This window comes from Perca flavescens, chromosome 6, assembly GCF_004354835.1.
Source record: "Perca flavescens isolate YP-PL-M2 chromosome 6, PFLA_1.0, whole genome shotgun sequence".
NCBI lineage: Eukaryota > Metazoa > Chordata > Actinopteri > Perciformes > Percidae > Perca > Perca flavescens.
The window spans coordinates 3,869,953-3,887,345 of NC_041336.1; the positions used below are offsets into that span (position 1 = coordinate 3,869,953).

General features: G+C 45.5%; 1 protein-coding gene across 1 annotated transcript in view; it reads right to left on the minus strand.

Annotated features, from left to right (window-relative positions):
- The window catches only part of cmtm7 (CKLF-like MARVEL transmembrane domain containing 7), a 22,694-nt gene extending 6,275 nt beyond the window's left edge, over positions 1-16,419 (minus strand). Inside the window, exons 1-3 of the mRNA XM_028581258.1 lie at positions 16,154-16,419; positions 9,963-10,139; positions 2,822-2,920 (exon numbers count right to left, since the gene is read on the minus strand). Coding sequence (XP_028437059.1) covers positions 2,822-2,920; positions 9,963-10,139; positions 16,154-16,264 — 387 coding nt within the window. The 5' untranslated portion in view covers positions 16,265-16,419. The remainder of the gene's footprint in view (positions 1-2,821; positions 2,921-9,962; positions 10,140-16,153) is intronic.
- Positions 16,420-17,393: the final 974 nt, after the last annotated feature.

The window sequence follows — 17,393 nt, forward strand, 5'->3', positions numbered from 1 at the left end:
GGGAGAGAGAGAGGAGGACAGAAGAGAGAGAGGAGAGGGAGAGAGAGGGAGAGAGGAGAGGGAGGAGAGAAGGAGAGAGAGAGGGAGAGAGGGAGAGAGAGAGGAGAGGAGAGAGAGGAGGGAGGTGGAGAGAAGGAGAGAGAGAGGGAGAGAGGGAGAGAGAGAGAGAGAGGGAGAGAGGGAGAGAGAGAGAGAGAGAGAGAGGAGAGAGGGAGAGAGGAGAGAGAGAGAGGGAGAGAGGAGAGAGAGAGAGGGGAGAGGGAGAGAGAGGAGAGAGGAGAGAGGGGAGAGAGGGAGGGTGGAAGGGTAAAAAGAAAGGATGGAAGGAGGTTTTGAAGCAAAGACGGAAGGAAAAGGGAAGGAAGGCGATAAGGAGGAATGAGGGAGTAAAACAGCAGAGAGAGAAGTGAAAAGGAGAAGAGAGAAAGAGAAAGAGAAAGAGGAAGAGAGGGAGAGCAGAGGACAGAGACAGAAAAGGATAAATAATTTCCATCATGTGAGTCTGATTATAGTTTCTGATGTCCAACAGTCAGTTCAGTGTTGAGAGAGATCTGAAATTCTGCCTTTCAGTTCCTCTTTAAACGGCTGATTAGCACCGTTAGCATTCCTAGCATGTTAAACGGCTGATTAGCACTGTTAGCATTCCTAGCACGGTTAACAGCTGATTAGCACCGTTAGCATTCCTAGCACGGTTAACAGCTGATTAGCACCGTTAGCAGTGATAGCATTCCACACTAGATGGTTCTGTGTGTCTGAACCACTTTTATTTTCTCAAAATATCAACATTTATCTTGAATAATTACGACTTTGTTTACTGAAATGAGACTTTCTTTTGTAAAGATTTTATTAAAGCGCTCATATTCTGCTCATTTTCAGGTTCATAATTGTATTTAGAGGTTATATCAAAATAGGTTTACTTGGTTTAATTATCAAAAACACCATATTTTTGTTGTACTGCACATTGCTGCAGCTCCCTTTTCACCCTGTGTTCAGGTCTCTGTTTTAGCCACAGAGTGAGACCTCTCACTTCTGTTACATCTTTGTTGGGTGTCGCACATGCTCAGTAGCTAGGTAAGGACTACTAGCCAGTCAGAAGCAGAGTATGGGGGGCCCTGACAGTACCTAGGTAAGGACTACTAGCCAGTCAGAAGCAGAGTATGGGGGCCCTGACAGTACCTAGATAAGGACTACTAGCCAGTCAGAAGCAGAGTATGGGGGCCCTGACAGTAGCTAGGTAAGGACTACTAGCCAGTCAGAAGCAGAGTATGTGGGCCCTGACAGTACCCTACGTAAGGACTGCTAGCCAGTCAGAAGCAGAGTATGAGGGCCCTGACAGTACCTAGGTAAGGACTACTAGCCAGTCAGAAGCAGAGTATGAGGGCCCTGACAGTAGCTAGGTAAGGACTACTAGCCAGTCAGAAGCAGAGTATGAGGGCGTGCCCTGACAGTACCTAGGTAAGGACTACTAGCCAGTCAGAAGCAGAGTATGAGGGCGTGGTCCTGACAGTACCCAGGTAAGGACCACTAGCCAGTCAGAAGCAGAGTATGAGGGCCCTGACAGTACCTAGGTAAGGACTACTAGCCAGTCAGAAGCAGAGTATGAGGCCCTGACAGTACCTAGGTAAGGACTACTAGCCAGTCAGAAGCTGAGTATGAGGCCCTGACAGTACCTAGGTAAGGACTACTAGCCAGTCAGAAGCAGAGTATGAGGCCCTGACAGTAGCTAGGTAAGGACTACTAGCCAGTCAGGAGAGGATGGGACGACGGGGTCTGATGAGAGCCGCAGGTCACGCTGTAAGACGTCCACAAACTGACAGCCATCAGGAGCGTTGCTATGAACCCAAATACCTGCAAACACACACACACACACACCACAGACACACACACAGACACACACCACAGACACACACACCACAGACACACACACAGACACACACCACAGACACACACACCACAGACACACACACCACAGACACACACACCACAGACACAGACACACACACAGACACACACCACATACACACACACCACAGACACACACACACAGACACACACACCACACACACACACCACAGACACACACACACAGACACACACAGACACACACCACATACACACACACCACAGACACACACACCACAGACACACACCACAGACACACACACACAGACACACACACCACAGACACACACACCACATACACACACACAGACACACACACCACAGACACACACACCACAGACACACACACCACACACACACACAGACACACACACCACAGACACACACACCACAGACACACACACACACACACACACACACCACAGACACACAGCACAGACACACACCAGACACACACACCACAGACACACACAGCACAGACACACCACGCCACAGACACACACCACGCCACAGACACACACCACAGACACACACAGCACAGACACACACAGCGCCACAGACACACACCACAGACACACCACAGACACACACACAGCACAGACACACACACACACCACAGACACACACAGCACAGACACACACACAGCACAGACACACACAGCACAGACACACACAGCACAGACACACACAGCACAGACACACACCACAGACACACACACCACAGACACACACAGCACAGACACACACACCACGCCACAGACACACACCCCACAGAGGCCTTATGAAGAAGTGTGAGTGGTGGGAGTGAGTGAGTGAGTGAGTGAGTGAGTGTGTGTGTGTATATGTGTGTGTGTGTGTGTGTGTGTGTGTGTGTGTGTGTGTGTGTGTGTGTGTGTGTGTGTGTGTGTGTTTTATACGCACCGGCGGCCACGAGCGCTGAGACGCCTGCGCTCTTCACAGCGGCCACGATGGAGGCGATGAAGATGAGGATGGTCCCGACGGAGTAATGGAAGAACTCCTGAAACAGCAGAGACCAGATTCAACCAAGAAGAAGAAGAAGAAGAAGAAGAAGAAGAAGAAGAAGAAGAAGAAGAAGAAGGGTTCGACACCGAGAGAGAGAGAGAAACGGCCCTGATAAGCTTCTCGTAACCACAAAACAACAGATATGGTTATCCAGGCTGCACGACAACATACTGCCAGCTTGTTTACACTAGACAGGCTGAGGTTGTTGGTCTAATAGCCCTGGGGACTGACTGACAGGCTGAGGTTGTTGGTCTAATAGCCCTGGGGGGATTGACTGACAGGCTGAGGTTGTTGGTCTAATAGCCCTGGGGACTGACTGACAGGCTGAGGTTGCTGGTCGAATAGCCCTGGGGACTGACTGACAGGCTGAGGTTGCTGGTCGAATAGCCCTGGGGAATGACTGACTGACAGGCTGAGGTTGCTGGTCTAATAGCCCTGGGGACTGACTGACAGACAGACTGAGGTTGTTGGTCTAATAGCCCTGGGGACTGACTGACAGGCTGAGGGTGTTGGTCTAATAGCCCTGGGGAATGACTGACTGACAGGCTGAGGTTGTTGGTCTAATAGCCCTGGGGAATGACTGACAGGCTGAGGTTGTTGGTCTAATAGCCCTGGGGACTGACTGACAGGCTGAGGTTGCTGGTCTAATAGCCCTGGGGAATGACTGACTGACAGGCTGAGGTTGTTGGTCTAATAGCCCTGGGGGATTGACTGACAGGCTGAGGTTGTTGGTCTAAGAGCCCTGGGGACTGACTGACAGGCTGAGGTTGTTGGTTTAATAGCCTTGGGGAATGACTGACAGGCTGAGGTTGTTGGTCTAATAGCCCTGGGGACTGACTGACAGGCTGAGGTTGCTGGTCTAATAGCCCTGGGGACTGACTGACAGACAGGCTGAGGTTGTTGGTCTAATAGCCCTGGGGAATGACTGACAGACAGGCTGAGGTTGTTGGTCTAATAGCCCTGGGGACTGACTGACAGGCTGAGGGTGTTGGTCTAATAGCCCTGGGGATTGACTGACAGGCTGAGGTTGTTGGTCTAATAGCCCTGAGGACTGACTGACAGGCTGAGGTTGCTGGTCTAATAGCCCTGGGGACTGACTGACAGGCTGAGGTTGTTGGTCTAATAGCCCTGGGGATTGACTGACAGGCTGAGGTTGTTGGTCTAATAGCCCTGGGGACTGACTGACAGACAGGCTGAGGTTGTTGGTCTAATAGCCCTGGGGAATGACTGACAGGCTGAGGTTGTTGGTCTAATAGCCCTGGGGACTGACTGACAGGCTGAGGTTGCTGGTCTAATAGCCCTGGGGACTGACTGACAGACAGGCTGAGGTTGTTGGTCTAATAGCCCTGGGGACTGACTGACAGGCTGAGGGTGTTGGTCTAATAGCCCTGGGGAATGACTGACAGGCTGAGGTTGTTGGTCTAATAGCCCTGGGGAATGACTGACTGACAGGCTGAGGTTGTTGGTCTAATAGCCCTGGGGAATGACTGACAGGCTGAGGTTGCTGGTCTAATAGCCCTGGGGACTGACTGACAGGCTGAGGTTGTTGGTCTAATAGCCCTGGGGAATGACTGACTGACAGGCTGAGGTTGTTGGTCTAATAGCCCTGGGCAATGACTGACAGACAGGCTGAGGTTGTTGGTCTAATAGCCCTGGGGACTGACTGACAGGCTGAGGGTGTTGGTCTAATAGCCCTGGGGGATTGACTGACAGGCTGAGGTTGTTGGTCTAATAGCCCTGGGGACTGACTGACAGGCTGAGGTTGCTGGTCTAATAGCCCTGGGGACTGACTGACAGGCTGAGGTTGTTGGTCTAATAGCCCTGGGGATTGACTGACAGGCTGAGGTTGTTGGTCTAATAGCCCTGGGGACTGACTGACAGACAGGCTGAGGTTGTTGGTCTAATAGCCCTGGGGAATGACTGACAGGCTGAGGTTGTTGGTCTAATAGCCCTGGGGAATGACTGACAGGCTGAGGTTGCTGGTCTAATAGCCCTGGGGAATGACTGACAGGCTGAGGTTGTTGGTCTAATAGCCCTGGGGACTGACTGACAGGCTGAGGTTGCTGGTCTAATAGCCCTGGGGACTGACTGACAGACAGGCTGAGGTTGTTGGTCTAATAGCCCTGGGGACTGACTGACAGGCTGAGGGTGTTGGTCTAATAGCCCTGGGGAATGACTGACAGGCTGAGGTTGTTGGTCTAATAGCCCTGGGGAATGACTGACAGGCTGAGGTTGCTGGTCTAATAGCCCTGGGGACTGACTGACAGGCTGAGGTTGTTGGTCTAATAGCCCTGGGGAATGACTGACTGACAGGCTGAGGTTGTTGGTCTAATAGCCCTGGGCAATGACTGACAGACAGGCTGAGGTTGTTGGTCTAATAGCCCTGGGGACTGACTGACAGGCTGAGGGTGTTGGTCTAATAGCCCTGGGGGATTGACTGACAGGCTGAGGTTGTTGGTCTAATAGCCCTGGGGACTGACTGACAGGCTGAGGTTGCTGGTCTAATAGCCCTGGGGACTGACTGACAGGCTGAGGTTGTTGGTCTAATAGCCCTGGGGATTGACTGACAGGCTGAGGTTGTTGGTCTAATAGCCCTGGGGACTGACTGACAGACAGGCTGAGGTTGTTGGTCTAATAGCCCTGGGGAATGACTGACAGGCTGAGGTTGTTGGTCTAATAGCCCTGGGGACTGACTGACAGGCTGAGGTTGCTGGTCTAATAGCCCTGGGGACTGACTGACAGGCTGAGGGTGTTGGTCTAATAGCCCTGGGGGATTGACTGACAGGCTGAGGTTGTTGGTCTAATAGCCCTGAGGACTGACTGACAGGCTGAGGTTGCTGGTCTAATAGCCCTGGGGACTGACTGACAGGCTGAGGTTGTTGGTCTAATAGCCCTGGGGATTGACTGACAGGCTGAGGTTGTTGGTCTAATAGCCCTGGGGACTGACTGACAGACAGGCTGAGGTTGTTGGTCTAATAGCCCTGGGGAATGACTGACAGGCTGAGGTTGTTGGTCTAATAGCCCTGGGGACTGACTGACAGGCTGAGGTTGCTGGTCTAATAGCCCTGGGGACTGACTGACAGACAGGCTGAGGTTGTTGGTCTAATAGCCCTGGGGACTGACTGACAGGCTGAGGGTGTTGGTCTAATAGCCCTGGGGAATGACTGACAGGCTGAGGTTGTTGGTCTAATAGCCCTGGGGAATGACTGACTGACAGGCTGAGGTTGTTGGTCTAATAGCCCTGGGGAATGACTGACAGGCTGAGGTTGCTGGTCTAATAGCCCTGGGGACTGACTGACAGGCTGAGGTTGTTGGTCTAATAGCCCTGGGGAATGACTGACTGACAGGCTGAGGTTGTTGGTCTAATAGCCCTGGGCAATGACTGACAGACAGGCTGAGGTTGTTGGTCTAATAGCCCTGGGGACTGACTGACAGGCTGAGGGTGTTGGTCTAATAGCCTGGGGGATTGACTGACAGGCTGAGGTTGTTGGTCTAATAGCCCTGGGGACTGACTGACAGGCTGAGGTTGCTGGTCTAATAGCCCTGGGGACTGACTGACAGGCTGAGGTTGTTGGTCTAATAGCCCTGGGGATTGACTGACAGGCTGAGGTTGTTGGTCTAATAGCCCTGGGGACTGACTGACAGACAGGCTGAGGTTGTTGGTCTAATAGCCCTGGGGAATGACTGACAGGCTGAGGTTGTTGGTCTAATAGCCCTGGGGACTGACTGACAGGCTGAGGTTGCTGGTCTAACAGCCCTAGGGACTGACTGACAGACAGGCTGAGGTTGTTGGTCTAATAGCCCTGGGGACTGACTGACAGGCTGAGGGTGTTGGTCTAATAGCCCTGGGGAATGACTGACAGGCTGAGGTTGTTGGTCTAATAGCCCTGGGGAATGACTGACTGACAGGCTGAGGTTGTTGGTCTAATAGCCCTGGGGGATTGACTGACAGGCTGAGGTTGTTGGTCTAATAGCCCTGGGGACTGACTGACAGGCTGAGGTTGTTGGTCTAATAGCCCTGGGGACAGACTGACTGACCGGCTGAGGTTGTTGGTCTAATAGCCCTGGGGACTGACTGACAGGCTGAGGTTGTTGGTCTAATAGCCCTGGGGACTGACTGACAGGCTGAGGTTGTTGGTCTAATAGCCCTGGGGACTGACTGACAGGCTGAGGTTGTTGGTCTAATAGCCCTGGGGACTGACTGACAGGCTGAGGTTGTTGGTCTAATAGCCCTGGGGACTGACTGACAGGCTGAGGTTGCTGGTCTAATAGCCCTGGGGACTGACTGACAGACAGGCTGAGGTTGTTGGTCTAATAGCCCTGGGGACTGACTGACAGGCTGAGGTTGTTGGTTTAATAGCCTTGGGGAATGACTGACAGGCTGAGGTTGTTGGTCTAATAGCCCTGGGGACTGACTGACAGGCTGAGGTTGCTGGTCTAATAGCCCTGGGGACTGACTGACAGACAGGCTGAGGTTGTTGGTCTAATAGCCCTGGGGACTGACTGACAGGCTGAGGGTGTTGGTCTAATAGCCCTGGGGAATGACTGACTGACAGGCTGAGGTTGTTGGTCTAATAGCCCTGGGGAATGACTGACAGGCTGAGGTTGTTGGTCTAATAGCCCTGGGGAATGACTGACTGACAGGCTGAGGTTGTTGGTCTAACAGCCCTGGGGAATGACTGACAGGCTGAGGTTGTTGGTCTAATAGCCCTGGGGAATGACTGACTGACAGGCTGAGGTTGTTGGTCTAATAGCCCTGGGGAATGACTGACAGGCTGAGGTTGTTGGTCTAATAGCCCTGGGGACTGACTGACCGGCTGAGGTTGTTGGTCTAATAGCCCTGGGGAATGACTGACAGGCTGAGGTTGTTGGTCTAATAGCCCTGGGGACTGACTGACCGGCTGAGGTTGTTGGTCTAATAGCCCTGGGGAATGACTGACAGGCTGAGGTTGTTGGTCTAATAGCCCTGGGGACTGACTGACAGGCTGAGGTTGTGAGGCAAGGCAACTTTATTTCCACAGCACATTTCAGCAACAAGGCAATTCAAAGTGCTTAAAATTAAACATTAAAGAGGAATTAAAAACGATCATGTAACACATGATCAAACATAGAACAATATGCAAATACAAGAAAAAAGGTTACAGTGCAGTGTAAGAAATTAATAACTATTTGATTTAATAGGTTATAGAGGTTTGGGAAGGGAGAGGCAGGTGTTTAATTTTTAGTTTTGTTTGTGTTTTATGTGTAAAATGTTCTAAGTAAATAGAATGTTCTCAGTAAATAGAATGTTCTCAGTAAATAGAATGTTTTAAGTAAACAGAATGTTCTCAGTAAACAGAATGTTCTCAGTAAACAGAATGTTCTAAGTAAATAGAATGTTCTAAGTAAATAAAATATTCTCAGTAAATAGAATGTTCTCTATTTCTCAGTAAATAGAATGTTCTCAGTAAACAGTAAATAGAATGTTCTAAGTAAATAGAATGATCTAAGTAAATAGAATGTTCTCCGTAAATAGAATGTTCTAAGTAAATAGAATGTTTTAAGTAAATAGAATGTTCTCAGTAAATAGACTGTTCTTAGTAAATAGAATGTTCTCAGTAAATAGAATGTTCTCAGTAAATAGAATGTCCTCAGTAAATAGAATGTTCTCAGTAAACAGAATGTTCTCAGTAAACAGAATGTTCTAAGTAAACAGAATGTTCTAAGTAAATAGAATGTTCTCAGTAAACAGTAAATAGAATGTTCTAAGTAAATAAAATATTCTCAGTAAATAGAATGTTCTCTATTTCTCAGTAAATAGAATGTTCTCAGTAAACAGTAAATAGAATGTTCTAAGTAAATAGAATGATCTAAGTAAATAGAATGTTCTCCGTAAATAGAATGTTCTAAGTAAATAGAATGTTTTAAGTAAATAGAATGTTCTCAGTAAATAGACTGTTCTTAGTAAATAGAATGTTCTCAGTAAATAGAATGTTCTCAGTAAATAGAATGTCCTCAGTAAATAGAATGTTCTCAGTAAACAGAATGTTCTCAGTAAACAGAATGTTCTAAGTAAACAGAATGTTCTAAGTAAACAGAATGTTCCAAGTAAATAGAATGTTCTCAGTAAACAGTAAATAGAATGTTCTAAGTAAATAAAATGTTCTCAGTAAATAGAATGTTCTCTATTTCTCAGTAAATAGAATGTTCTCAGTAAACAGAATGTTCTCAGTAAATAGAATGTTCTCAGTAAATAGAATGTTCTCAGTAAATAGAATGTTCTCAGTAAATAGAATGTTCTCAGTAAATAGAATGTTCTAAGTAAATAGAATGTTCTCAGTAAACAGTAAATAGAATGTTCTCAGTAAATAGAATTGATATTATTTTTACAACTGAAATTATTTTTTTGCTATTACAAAGGGAACGTACCGAAAAAAGGTACCGTTTGGTACCGGAACTGATTTTTAGGTATCGGTACCGTAGAAGAAGCCGGAGAAGTTTCAGACGTGCAGTTAAGTAACACTGGGGGTCAAACACAGAGCCATGTTCACTGCGATGCAGAAGTGAGATCAGCACGCGGTCTGATTTTAACTCTGCAGCCTGGAGCTTTAATATTTCACACACGCTCACTGGGGCCGGGACCATATGCTTCTGTCCCGATTCCATTCCCCCCCGATACATGGGAGCCGAGTGGATTTATACCACTGGATTTCATTTATTGTGATTCTAGAAGTATTACTTTTTCTGCTCCTCTGTGTGCGTGTGCGTGTAGTGTGTGTGTTCAGTAGGTGTTTGTGTTCTGTGCGTGTGTTCTGTGTGTGTGTTCATCTTCTGAATTTCACTGAACAGCTGTAGAAAATATTTAGATTTAGAAAATGATAGACAGATTCTAGGAAACAAAATGGATTTTAAAAAATGTCTTTCAAAAATGCGCACACACACACACACACACACACACACACACACACACACACACACACACACACACACACACACACACACACACACACACACACACACACACACACACACGGCTGTGGAAAGGTGTTCCGACTCACCGTCAGCGGCCAGTTGATGCAGGGCATCCTGGCCTGCAGCCTGAACAGGTGCATGAGGAAGAAGATGAAGAAGGCGATGAGGAACCACAGCACCACCACCTCGAAGAACTGCATGGCCGCCCAGCTGGGCCAACCGTAGACGCAGTGCACGCACAGGAAGGCCACGAGCAGCGCCAGCTAACAGGAAACACACACACACACACACACAACCTGTTACACAAAAAAACCCTGAACCCTGCCTGCCTGCCTGCCTGCCTGCCTGCCTGCCTGCCTGCCTGCCTACCTTCCTTCCGATTAGACAGCATGATAATTGCACAGGTGTGCCTTAGGCTGGCCACAATAAAATGTGCAATTTTACTGTATTGGGGGGAAGGGGTCCGAAAACCAGAGTGCCAGACTCAATCCAATGTGAGCATTTGACCACTCAAGTCGGTTACGACTACGAACTGAAGTCAGGTCCAGAGAGAGAGAGAGATGGTTGAGCCTTAACACACACACACACACACACACACACACATTTTATTGTGTCCAGCCTAAGTCACACCTGTGCAACAATCCTGCTGTCTAATCAGCATCGTGATATGCCACAGCTGTGAGGTGGATGGATTACTGACACAGATTTAGACAGATTGGTGAACAATATTTCAGAGAAATAAGCCTTTTGTGTACGTAGAAAAAGTCTTAGATCTTTGAGTTCAGATCATGAAAAATGAGGACAAAAACAAAAGTGTTAGGTAGGAACATTAAAACTGGTTTAAAATTATTTAAGACCTACAACACAATACTTTTTAGTTTTTAAGACACCGCGGAAACCCTGCTAATGGGAACAACAATCTTTTAACTGGTTCAGTATTGACGAAGAACCAAGATGTAATGTAAGCCTACAGGACAAATGTTCAGCAACAGTCAGCATCCACTAAAAGTTCTGTTGTTGCTGCTGACAGACTCAGATTATTGTTCTAAGTGTCCAATATGGAGTTAGAATCATGCCAAAACCTCACACACACACAAAACGTGTTTTACTCACGCCCAACGATTCACAAACAAACTCAGTGTGGTTTGCAAATACAAAACATCATTCACAAACTAATGCATTTTGTTCTGCAAATAAGAAACCTACCTATCAAACAAATACAGTATGTTTTACACATACAAAAACGTATTTCTTCAATGACAAAAAATATCCTGCAAGTACAAACTAAAATCCTTCAAGTACAAAAGAAAATCCTTCAAGTACAAAAAAAAATCCTACAAGTACAAAACAAATTCTACAAGTACAAAAAACTGTCACGTGACTTTTGGCACTAACTTTGCTGATCCACACACAAATGCAGGTACATTTTCTAACAAATGTCCTGTAATTCGCACTCCACAACAGCAGGTGGCGATGTTAAGTTAATTTAAGCCTACCAGGACCATAGATATATAAACGCAGATTATTTTAAATGTTATTATGGTTCATAACTTACTGGAACAAAACTGAGCAACGTGTTGTTGCTGATGACTAAACCACTGATTATATATATGTATATTGAAGCGATGCTGGCGTTAAAGACCCGCTGATTGTTGTCTGATTCTCTGAAATGAATGCCGGCATTGCATTGTGGGAAATCGGCTTGCGGTTGTTAGGTTAGGTGAAGCCGGGTAACTGAAGACATCCAGCATGTTGATCTTGCTTCGTAGTAGCCTACAGGCTGCCGGTCTCACAGAGTTCTGTGAAATAAACACAGCCCCTTAACTCTAAAACTGTGCCAGTTTCACAGATTCGCCAAATATTCTGTGACGGGCCCACGGATGCGATGCATGTAGGTCAATGACATCATCATCCGTGGTCTACGCACAGAGTCCCTGATCACAGCACGTTTATTTCTGTACAGAGAAGCTGTTATTGGTATTTTTAGCCCAATAACCGCTGTGTTAATCAACATTTATTCACCAGATCTTATCATGGTTTAATTGTATTTCTTTTAATGTTATTATTTCGGTCTATTTCGGCAAGGGAAGCTGCTTTGTTGTTTTGATATTTTTTAAACTATAACACTACATCTAGTAACATATATGTAGATATTATCATAGTATGCATTTCTTTACTTTAATAATATTATTTTGGTCTTATTACTGGTGAAATATTACAGTAGGCTGTAAGACAGAACACGATATGATCAGAGTTGGGCGCATGCAAAGCCGATTTCCCACAATGCAATGCGGGCATTCATTTCAGAGAATCAGACAACGATCAGCAGGTCTTTAACGCCAGCATCGCTTCAATATACATATATATAATCAGTGGTTTTGTCATCAGCAACAACACGTTGCTCAGCTTTGTTCCAGTATGTTATGAACCATAATAACATTTAAAATAATCCGCGTGTATATATCTATGGTCCTGGTAGGCTTACATTGACTTAACAGCGCCACCTGCTGTTGTGGAGTGCGACATTTGTTAGAAAATTTACCTGCATTTGTGTGTGGATCAGCAAGGTGGAAAGTTAGTGCCAAAAGTCCCGTGACAGTTTTTTGTACTTGTAGAATTTGTTTTGTACTTGAAGGATTTTTTTTTGTACTTGTAGGATTTTTTTTGTACTTGAAAGATTTCAGTTTGTACTTGCAGGATATTTTGCAGGTTTGTATTGCAGGTCATTGAAGAAATACGTTTTTGTATGTGTAAAACATACTGTATTTGTTTGATAGGTAGGTTTCTTATTTGCAGAACAAAATGCATTAGTTTGTGAATGATTTTTTGTATTTGCAAACCACACTGAGTTTGTTTGTGAATCGTTGGGCGTGAGTAAAACACGTTTTGTGTGTGTGTGAGGTTTTGGCATGATTCTAACTCCATAGTCTGACAACATTATGGAAAGGATCCGTACAGAGATAGACCTTTTAGTTAAAGAGTAAGATTAAGTTTAACATGAAACAGCCCAGAAATCACCATCACCAAACTCCAGGTAAATAATCAGGACTTTTATCATCGTAAAACACACTTCATTCAAAGTCGACAGAAACTAAATAAAACTATGAAAAGCCGTCTTGGTTCATCTTTTCACTGTTCCAACAATCACCACTCTGGTTTGGTTGAAATAAACTCTTAATTCACCCATTTACATGTGGAGATATGCTGGCTCTATACACGCTAAAAGTCCTGATTATTTACATGGAGTCTGGTGGAAATATGCTGGCTCTATACACGCTAAAAGTCCTAATTATTTACATGGAGTCTGGTGGAGATATGCTGGCTCTATACACGCTAAAAGTCCTGATTATTTACATGGAGTCTGGTGGAGATATGCTGGCTCTATACACGCTAAAAGTCCTGATTATTTACATGGAGTCTGGTGGAGATATGCTGGCTCTATACACACTAAAAGTCCTGATTATTTACATGGAGTCTGGTGGAGATATGCTGGCTCTATATACGCTAAAAGTCCTGATTATTTACATGGAGTCTGGTGGAGATATGCTGGCTCTATACACGCTAAAAGTCCTGATTATTTACATGGAGTCTGGTGGAGATATGCTGGCTCTATACACGCTAAAAGTCCTGATTATTTACATGGAGTCTGGTGGAGATATGCTGGCTCTATACACACTAAAGTATTATATAAATTGATTATGAAAAGTAGCTGCTGATTTATTTTTCTGTGGATGGAATAATGGAGTCATTCACTGATAGTTGCAGCTCTACTGACATTGTGGTCTTCTTGTAGCGTGGGTAGTTGTCTCAGTTATCGATGGAACGACAGGATTTCCTGCAGTTTTAAAGAAGAGGTGCCTCGCCTGGAGACACACGCTGCAGGAAATGCTGCTGTACCGTCGATGGCCATTAACCGAAATCCAGCTCAGGGTTTTCCCTAATTAGTATATTAAGCTTTTAGTCACAGCATCCGGGCTGTATCTAAACTGAATGAATGGAACTTAAAGACATTCCTCAGGTCTAATCAATTCAGTTGATCCACACTGAACACACACACACACAGAACACAGACACACACACACACACACACACACACACACACACACACACACACACACACACACACACACACACACACACACACACACACACACACACACACACACAGAGAAAACACACGGCAGACACACACACACACACACACACACACTTAACACACACACACATGCACACAGATACACAAACACACACTCACACAGAACACAGAGAACACACACACACATACAGACACACACACTTAACACACACGCACACAAACACACACAGTGAACACACACTCACACAGAGCACGCCAGACACACACACACACAGAGAACACACACAGAACACAGAACACAGACACACACACACACACACACACAGAAACACTTAACACACACAGACGCCAGACACACGCACACAGATACACAAACACACACAGTGAACACACACTCACACAGAACACGCCAGACACACACACAGAGAAAACACACACACACACACAGTGAACACACACAGAACACAGACACACACACAAACACTTAACACACACAGACGCCAGACACACGCACAAAGACACACACAGTGAACACACACACACACACACACACACACACACACACACACACACACACACACACAGTGAACACACACACACACACGCCAGACACACAGACATACACACACACACACACACACACACACACACACACACAAAAGAGCACAGACAAACACACGCGCCACACAGACACACACTTAACATACACACACACACACACACACCACACACTCACACAGAACACAGAGAACACACACACACATACAGACACACACACTTAACACACAGACACACACACTTAACACACACGCACACAAACACACACAGTGAACACACACTCACACAGAGCACGCCAGACACACACACACACAGAGAACACACACACACACACACACACACACACACACACAGAGTGAACACACACAGAACACACACACACACACACACACACACACACAGAACACACACACAAACACTTAACACACACAGACGCCAGACACACGCACACAGATACACAAACACACACAGTGAACACACACTCACACAGAACACGCCAGACACACACACAGAGAAAACACACACACACACACACAGTGAACACACACAGAACACAGACACACACACACACAGACACACACACATACACAGAACACACACACAAACACTTAACACACACAGACGCCAGACACACGCACAAAGACACACACAGTGAACACATACACACACACACACACACACACACACACACACACACACACACACACACACACACACACACACAGACACACACAGACACACACAGACACACACAGTGAACACACAGTGAACACACACACACACACGCCAGACACACAGACATACACACACACACACACACAGACACACAAGACACACAAGACACACACACAAAGAGCACAGACAAACACACGCGCCACACAGACACACACTTAACACACACACACACACACACACACGAGCCAAACACAGACATAGACACACACACACACACAGAGCACAGACACACACACACACACAAACACTGAACACACACAGAACACACACACACACATTTTGTGTAAATACCAAAAGTCAACCCTACAATATCTCTGCAATAGACACTGATGTACATGGTAAAAAATATCGCGATATTTGGTCACACAGCTCTACTTCTTCTTGTTAATCAGATTGTTATTGAGTTGTATTTCCTTTTCTTCTCTTACAGCATGCTGATTGTTCGAGATAAATATAAAAGATCAAATCAAATCTCACAATACCACATTTTAATCACAGTAACTACAGTCGTCAGACACATGTAGAGCAGCAGAAGTACAATATTTACAGTGGAGTACAAGTAGAAAGGAGCACAGCACTTTACTCGGGTAACAGTATTTGGTTACTGTCCGCCTGTGTACAGTGTCAGTGTGTGTGATGTGTTAAAAACAAGGCAACAGTTGGACTAAATACAGATAATGACTTCACCACCACTAGCCACCAGGGTCCATTTAAATAATCACGGATTTAATACCTTTCCTTAAAAGGTCAAGTCTCAGCCTCCATATAAACTACATGTTAGCGCTGAAACTAACGGCTAACGTTAGCCAACCCAACCCGGCTATGTCGGTGTGAACGAATACCCTGATACGCTCGGGTAAAACCCGTGTTAACCTGATGTTTGCTCACCATCTGCCCGATCTTCAGCAGTCCCGGGATGGTGCGGGTGTAGCCCGTGTTCAGGACGCCGTCTGCGGACGTCCTCGTTGTCGTCGTCGTGGTGATGACGGTGTGCGACATGTTGAAATATAGAGAAATATATGATGTTTACAATGTTCAAAAAAACAACAACACGGGTTAAACTGCTACACAGCGGCACAGTCGACTGGGATAACGTTAGTTAGTGATCGGCCGTCGGGATGGCGCGTCACACCCGTGTCAAGGTAAACCGGATAAACACGCCGACTTCCGGAGAGAGATTTCAAGATAAAAGAGACCGTTATCAATCAAGCTCTCTATCAATCAAGCTTGAAGCTTCAAGCTTCAAGCTTGAATTAGCAGCCTATATAGCAGCTTTCAATTATAACAAATTCAGCAATTCAAAGTGCTGAACAGTGACTGCAAAACATAGACAAAAAAATGCATTTAGAGACAAAACAGGTGGATTTAGAGACTTAAAAGTGGATTTAGAGACAAAATAAGTGGACATAGAGACTGAAAAAGTGGATTTAGAGACTGAAAAAGTGGATTTAAAGACAAAATAAGTGGATTTAGTGACTGTGAAAATGGATTTAGAGACTGAAAAAGTGGATTTAAAGACTGAAAAAGTGGATTTAGATACTGAAAAGTGGATTTAGAGACAAAATATGTGGATTTAGAGACTGAAAGAGTGGATTTAGAGACAGGTAAAGTGAATTTAGAGACTGAAAAGTGGATTTAGAGACAAAATAAGTGGATTTAGAGACTGAAAAGTGGATTTAGAGACTGAAAAGTGGATGTAGATATTGAAAAGTGGATTTAGAGACTGAAAAGTGGATTTAGAGACTAAAACAGTGGATTTAGATACTGAAAAGTGGATTTAGAGACTGAAAAGGCGGATTTAGATACACATCAAGTGGCTTTAGAGACTGAAAAAGTGGATTTAGAGACTAAAAAAGTGGATATAGAGACTGAAAAGTGGATTTAGAGACTGAAAAGTGGATTTAGAGACTGAAAAAGTGGATTTAGAGACTGTGAAAGTGGATTTAAATACACAACAAGTGGATTTAGAGACTGAAAAGTGGATTTAGAGACTGAAAAGTGGATTTACAGACTGTGAAAGTGGATTTAGATACACATCAAGTGGATTTAGAGACTGTAGGAAAAAGTGTGACTGTTGACCAGTTCTGGTCTGGCCCAAAAAGCCAGATACTATCCAACTCCAATTTGT